Source organism: Melanostigma gelatinosum (genome assembly GCF_949748355.1).
Source record: "Melanostigma gelatinosum genome assembly, chromosome: 12".
Classification (NCBI taxonomy): Eukaryota; Metazoa; Chordata; class Actinopteri; order Perciformes; family Zoarcidae; genus Melanostigma; species Melanostigma gelatinosum.
Genome location: NC_136645.1, coordinates 327,501 through 335,000, shown reverse-complemented (window position 1 = coordinate 335,000; position 7,500 = coordinate 327,501). Strand labels below are relative to the sequence as shown.

The 7,500-nt window shown below is 42.0% G+C and overlaps 2 protein-coding genes across 4 annotated transcripts in view; one reads left to right on the top strand and one right to left on the bottom strand.

Annotated features, from left to right (window-relative positions):
* The window catches only part of dnph1 (2'-deoxynucleoside 5'-phosphate N-hydrolase 1), a 4,196-nt gene extending 2,268 nt beyond the window's left edge, over window positions 1-1,928 (top strand). Inside the window, exons 3-4 of the mRNA XM_079279643.1 lie at window positions 1,486-1,599; window positions 1,788-1,928. Coding sequence (XP_079135769.1) covers window positions 1,486-1,599; window positions 1,788-1,906 — 233 coding nt within the window. The 3' untranslated portion in view covers window positions 1,907-1,928. The remainder of the gene's footprint in view (window positions 1-1,485; window positions 1,600-1,787) is intronic.
* Window positions 1,929-5,324: 3,396 nt separating this feature from the next.
* The window catches only part of tjap1 (tight junction associated protein 1 (peripheral)), a 41,461-nt gene continuing 39,285 nt past the window's right edge, over window positions 5,325-7,500 (bottom strand). For all 3 annotated transcript variants that reach the window (XM_079280715.1, XM_079280714.1, XM_079280716.1), the window contains one exon: window positions 5,325-7,500. This exon is cut by the window's right edge and continues 1,033 nt beyond it. The gene's annotated coding sequence lies outside the window, so the exon portion shown is untranslated.

Here is a 7,500-nt window from a genome sequence, read left to right as displayed (position 1 = left end):
ACATCAATAGAGTGACAGATACATCAATAGAGTGACCGATACATCAATAGAGTGATCGATACATCAATAGAGTGATCGATACATCTATAGAGTGACCGATACATCAATAGAGTGACGATACATCAATAGAGTGACCGATACATCAATAGAGTGACCGATACAGCAATAGAGTGACCGATACATCAATAGAGTGACCGATACATCAATAGAGTGACCGATACATCAATAGAGTGACCGATACATCAATACATCAATAGAGAGATCGATACATCAATAGAGAGATCGATACATCAAAATAGTGATCGATACATCAATAGAGTGATCGATACATCAATAGAGTGACCGATACATCGATACATCAATAGAGAGATCGATACATCAAAATAGTGATCGATACATCTATAGAGAGATCGATACATCAAAATAGTGATCGATACATCTATAGAGTGACCGATACATCAATAGAGTGACCGATACATCGATACATCAATAGAGAGATCGATACATCAAAATAGTGATCGATACATCTATAGAGTGACCGATACATCAATAGAGTGACCGATACATCGATACATCAATAGAGAGATCGATACATCAAAATAGTGATCGATACATCTATAGAGTGACCGATACATCAATAGAGCGACCGATACATCAATAGAGCGACCGCTACATCAATAGAGCGACCGATACATCAATAGAGCGATCGATACATCAATAGAGCGATCGATACATCAATAGAGCGATCGATACATCAATAGAGCGACCGATACATCAATAGAGTGACCGATACATCAATAGAGTGACCGATACATCAATAGAGTGATCGATACATCAATAGTGGCCGATACATCAATAGAGTGACCGATACATCAATAGAGTGACCGATACATCAATAGAGTGACCGATACATCAATAGAGTGACCGATACAGCAATAGAGTGACCGATACATCAATAGAGTGACCGATACATCAATACATCAATAGAGAGATCGATACATCAATAGAGAGATCGATACATCAATAGAGCGACCGATACATCAATAGAGCGACCGATACATCAATAGAGCGACCGATACATCAATAGAGCGATCGATACATCAATAGAGCGACCGATACATCAATAGAGCGATCGATACATCAATAGAGTGACCGATACATCAATCGAGTGACCGATACATCAATAGAGTGACCGATACATCAATAGAGTTCGTCTGGCTCCCTGTAAGAGCTCTATGATCAGAATCATTATAACTGTGTTATAACTGCTGCTAACAACAACGTGATGTGTTCAAAGTGTTCACACACAATGTTCTTCACCTTTGTTCATAGAGCGGCACTTTAAAATAAAAGAGAGCAAAACACTACTTATGAATTCATTATTGAACTTTACCATAACAATGAGATTAATCGCGATTAAACATTGTAATCGTTGCCCAGCACTAATAAATAGTAGATCATCGTGACCTCTGACCTTTGTTTCAGTGGTCGTTGCCGAGGTAACTAACCCGTCTCTGGGCGTCGGTTACGAAATTGGCAGAGCCGTCGCCATGGAGACGAAGAACATCCTCTGTTTATTCAGACCGTCGTCAGGACGACGTGAGGACACTTCATGTTTCCTGTTTCTTCTTCCTCCTTCCTTCGTTATTCCTTATCCCTCCTTCATCCCTCCTTCCTCCCTTCTTTCTTCCTCCCTTTCTTCTTCCTCCTTCCTCCCTTCTTTCTTCTTCCTCCCTTCCAGAACAACCGAATATAAATAATAATCTTTTGATCACTTCCTGTCTCAGGTCTGTCGGCGATGATTCGCGGCGCCGATGACGGCGATCAGTTCGTGGTTAAAGATTACAGAGAAGAGGAAGTGGAGAACGTTCTGGAAGAGTTCTTCATCCACCTGAAGAGAACCTGATGAACCAAATAAAGGTTCTTAATCTGAAAACTACTTCCTGTTTGAATCATTTCAACAGTGAGGTTCTGGTTCTCGAGGTTCTACAGAGACCTGTGTGTGGTCTGTTCAATGTTAGCATTAGCATTGGTGCCAGTTGGCTAACAGTTCATTCAGGTGCGTCACTTCCTGGAGAGGACGAAGCTAGCAGAAGCTACCGTTAGCTTTGAATATAGAGTGGTCTCACCGACGTCACGATCTCCTTAGTTACGAGGTCTGTCGGCCATGTTGGAGTACATACAGATCCTACATGGCGGCAAGTAAACAAGGAAGTGCGGCGAAAATACCATGCTTTGAATCACTGGATAGTGCATCAAAGGTTCGCTACCTGGCCAAATTGAAGGTTATTGGTAACTTGGATCCCTATACGATGAGTGCAGATGGTTTCAGTGCCGATCCTACTTATCTTCCATCGGTAAACTACGCCAACATCTACGCGTATCTCGTGAACACCCACAGTCCTTACACAAAAGACGAGTTGGAGTGCTACAAAGGGCTCGACGCTTATAATCAGTGTGTCAGTGGATGGGTCCGAGACGTCAAAGCAACGGTCGTCGAGAATTCTCATCTCGTCATTGGGAGGGTACATATATACATCTGGTCAGATATTTAGCAATATTCAATGTTTACTCAGTGCAAACAGACACGTGTGTTTGTTTACATTGTACGTGCATGTCATTGTGTGCGTGTGTGTAGGAATTCACTTTCAACTAACTCCTAACTTCATCCCCCCCCCCCCCCCCCCCCCCACACACACACACATATATATATGATCCGACGTTAAACTCATATCACGCAATGCTGAGGCTGCATCTCTGTGTTCCGCCTGTTGTACACGCTCCACACGTCTCTGGTACCGACTGCTGTCACGGGCCGATGAAGCTTCGGTAACCTTCTCATGTCCAAGTTTAATTTATATTTCCTTTATTAAATACTGTTCACAAACTAATTTGTAAATAAAATCACTGACCACTTAAAGTGATCCGCACACACTCTAGTGCAGTGATTCTTAACCATAGGGCCGCGGCCCATGATTGGGCCGCGAGCGCCACCTAGAGGGCCGCGAAAAACTTTCAGTTTTGCACCTGTGGGCCGCGAGGGCCGCGGGACCGCATAGGTTATCAATTGAAGACACCAGAGATATCACTGTTATCCATGAGACACTCAGTTACAATACAGCTTCCCACCACCTGGTGGCGGTAATGCGTCAGTCAGTTGTTTAACAAGCTGCAACAAGCAGAAGAAGACACTCAGCTAGCCGCTAGCCTGTAGCGAAAGTGATGGATAAGTTATTAAAAAGAAAAAATGAAGACGACAGTGGTGCCATTCCCCCCAAAAGTCTAAATGTGTGCGCAAGTACAACCCTGACTTTCTTAAGTACGGCTTTGTGAACGGAGGCAACGAGGCAGAGCCGAGGGCTCAGTGTGTGGAATGTGAGCTAATGCTATCAAACGAAGCACTGAAGCCTTCAAAAATAAAGAGACACGTTGCGACGAAACATCCAACGCTCGTGGGAAAGTCTGTTGGGCTTCTTGTTGTGTATGCAGGTTTACATACACATGATAATAAATGTCTTTGTGATCATCACATTGTATCATCTCATTTATTTAACAAGGGTTTCGCCTGTTCAACACCGGCATCCTCGATCCCCTCCCCTTCCGTTCCTACGGCTTGTTTGCGCAAATACGTCACAAAACATGTCCGTGTTTGGTATCCCAGCATGCCCAAAATCCTCTTCTTTGCAAAGAAATCATCGATTTTCTTTCATTTCTTATGGTTTCGCCACAAAAGGAGCCCACACACACTGTCCAAAGTCGCCATAACCGCTGCAAGTCGTATCTTGCAGCATTTCGACGGAAAAAGACACATTACAGACCCGACAACGTGCTAGCGGATGTTACCATGGAGCTACTGGCTTCAGAAACCGCTGGTACTTATAGTACAAACCTTATCCTCCTCTTCCGTAAGCCGTGAACCAACGTTTGCGTAACTGAGCTATTCTCATTCTCGTTCGTGCGCTCGGTCGCAGCCATTAAGCACAGCAAGTCCGCTACTCACACACCATGTCTTCGACCATATATACATAGTTTTTGCAATTTGCAAAGGCTAAAAATAAAAGGAAAATAATATAATATCAAAATATAAAGGGCGAAACACCTTTAGTGTGTCAGAATATCATGTGGGTACCATGTGTCCATTTGGGTCTCCAAATATCCTTTTAGAGCTCCGCCTGGATCTCTTCATGGAAAAAACTCTGTAGAATGGTCATACTTTGTCCAATCTTCTTCAAATTTGAGGCAGTTGTTCACTGATAGTGTAGTTACAGCCCTATACTGTCCTTTACCTGTACAGATACAGCCACCGGCAGTTATTTATACTGAAAGATACTTTTTTATTTTATGCGGACAAAAATCTTAAATTTTTACTGACTCCAAAGGCCCACTGCTCTGTTTCTGTATGACCTGCAGGTTGTCTGACACTTTTGATGCATATAGTCAGAATGGGCCCCGGGACACTTTGTACTTGAAAAGTTGGGCCCCGAGGTCAAAAAGGTTAAGAACCCCTGCTCTAGTGTACGCCAAATTCCATTCCTTTATATCTCGAGAGATGCGTGACAGCCATTTCTCGCGACGTCGCTTGGATCGCTCCTTCGTGTCATTTCCTTGATGTGTAATGACCGCTGGCAAACGAAGGAGTGATTTCTTGTCCATCAGCTCTGCTGCCACAACCAAAGACAGCACAAAAGTTCACCACCGATAGGTTATGCGACTCAGCCGTGCATGCCAGTGGCTTTGTGTGTCCTCCAACATGGCCGACAGCTAAACTGTGACGTCACACGAGACCACTCTATTGTGTTTGTGATGCTGCGTTCAGGTCCTGTATGAAAAGATCGTTGTTTGGGTTCATAAACTCAAACATCTGATTCTAGCTAACATGTAGCCACCTCATGCTAGTCCATATTTAACCTGTTGCTAACACGAGGTCAGCATGTGGTTTTGAAAAGACACATGAACAAGAAACGTGACGGTAAAGTTACATCATCTTAACCTTCCGTCCTCCTGATGCATGCTGGGACACGGACTTAATTTAAACTGACCTCAGATCAGCAGCGAAACGGTGTTAAAGTCCTAAGTGCTTTTATTGCTGCAGTTATTTCACTTCTTGTCTTTTATTCTGAAAATAACGACTTCCAGAAAGTTTGTGTACAACTGATATTGATCTGTTCTTAACAAGTTTATATTGCTTTATTACATTGTTATTAAGCGTTAATAAGAACTAACTTTTGGTTATCAGGGTTGTATTAAATGATAAGACAATAACGTGTAACTAACATTAAATCAGCGGTTATAAACAAAAATACATTAATAGTGTTTGAGGAATAAAATGAAAGATGAAGATGAGGAAAAAGAACAGTAGAAGAAGAGCGTTTGACTTTGACGAATGTCTGCAATTATATTCAAGAGTCATTAACGTTTCACAAGTCCAGATGTAAAGTCTATTTATACCCAGAGTGCATCACACTCTCTCTCACACACACACACACACACACTTTCATTTCAGACTTCCTGTTCTGTCCTTGTGCCTCCTGAACATCCGACGACTCGTATGAAATATTAAACACTAAGATTCTCTTTCTCTCAAAAACACACAGACACACTAAAGTATTAGCGAACCATTTCTGACGGTATTAAAACGTTAATAGTTAATGGCAGCCGCTTGTTCTGCTAATAATTATCCAAAGATCAAAGCTAGAGGGTTATATCAGAACATCTTTAGCCTAGCTTAGCACAGAGACTGTTAGCCCTGTTAGCTTAGCTCACCAGTACATCAATCATAGATCAGTCATTAAATGATGAAAGAAACACAAGAGATCTGTTGGAAATGTAAAATATCATCAAATATTCTTTTATTTGAATGCATTTATTATTATTTTCTGTTCTGCTGCAAACGTGTCAATAAAGTTTCATCATTGTCAGTGTCCCATCATGCACTCTGTGAGCACCTTCATCCCATAATGCACCAGTAGTGGTGGTCAAGAAGCTTCAGTCTGCGATTGGTTAATTCCTTTTAAGACTAATTAATCAATTAACTGATGATGGAATCAGTTTCGATCACAGACTGAAGCTTTGAGTTCAAACACATTCTAACAGTGCTACTCAATATGTGATCAATACTTCCTGTGAAAACATGAAACTGCTGAGAAATCAAAGAAAAACTGTTTTTAAAAGTAAAGACTGAAAAGGTGCAATCAATAAGTCACAATCACAGAGCTGTGAACATTCAACCATTTAAGCCGAACCACAGAAGAAGAACGATGGAGTTAAAGTACGGAAGCTCAGGAGTGCCAGAAACATGAGGGACTGTTGTTATTGATGTTAGTATTATAATAATTATTATTCTAACGACTGTAAAAACACCGGAAGCATTTTTAAATCACATCATCTGGAAGTTTGGAAGAAAACCAAACACAATGGAGCACATTTTACATAGTTATACACACATATATATATATATAAATATATACTGTATATAAGGTTTTTATCTGACAGATTTCAATCAATAACATCAAGTTATTTGACACGTAAACAGGAAGTGAGGTTTTATCTTTTATCCGTTTTATTTTGTAACTGGTGTATACGATAAAGTAAAAGCCCTGTTTCTGGCACTAACAGGCTTCTGTAGAACCAAACTACAAGATAAACAATCAAACTGTTAATAACGGATTTATATTCATACAACAACTAAAAGGTGATAACGACAAAAACAACTAAGCCCCGCCCCCTGCAGGTCCGTGAACAACCAATCAGGTAACTAAATAATAACATGACAGGAAATCATTGACCAACATAGACGAGAAAATAAAAGTCTGACCTTCAGCGCGGCGTCATACTCGTAACCTTCCACAGAGAGACAGAGAGAGACAGACAGACAGAGAGAGAGAGACAGAGAGATACAGAGCGACAGACAGAGACAGACAGAGAGACAGAGAGAGCGAGAGAGATAGAGAGAGACAGAGAGACAGAGATAGAGAGAGACCGAGACAGAGAGAGAGACAGAGACAGAGAGACAGACAGAGAGAGAGAGACAGAGACAGAGAGAGAGACAGAGAGAGAGAGAGAGATAGAGAGAGACAGAGAGACAGAGATAGAGAGAGAGAGCGCAAGAGACAGAGACAGACAGACAGAGAGAGAGAGACAGAGAGATACAGAGCGACAGACAGAGACAGACAGAGAGAGAGAGAGCAAGAGACAGAGACAGAGAGAGAACGCGAGAGACAGAGACAGACAGACAGACAGAGAGAGAGACAGAGAGATACAGAGCGACAGACAGAGACAGACAGAGAGACAGAGAGAGCGAGAGAGATAGACAGAGAGACAGAGATAGAGAGAGACCGAGACAGAGAGAGAGACAGAGACAGAGAGACAGACAGAGAGAGAGAGACAGAGACAGAGAGAGAGACAGAGAGACAGAGAGAGAGCGAGAGAGATAGAGAGAGAGCGAGAGACAGAGAGACAGAGAGAGATAGAGAGAGACCGAGACAGAGAGAGAGAGACAGA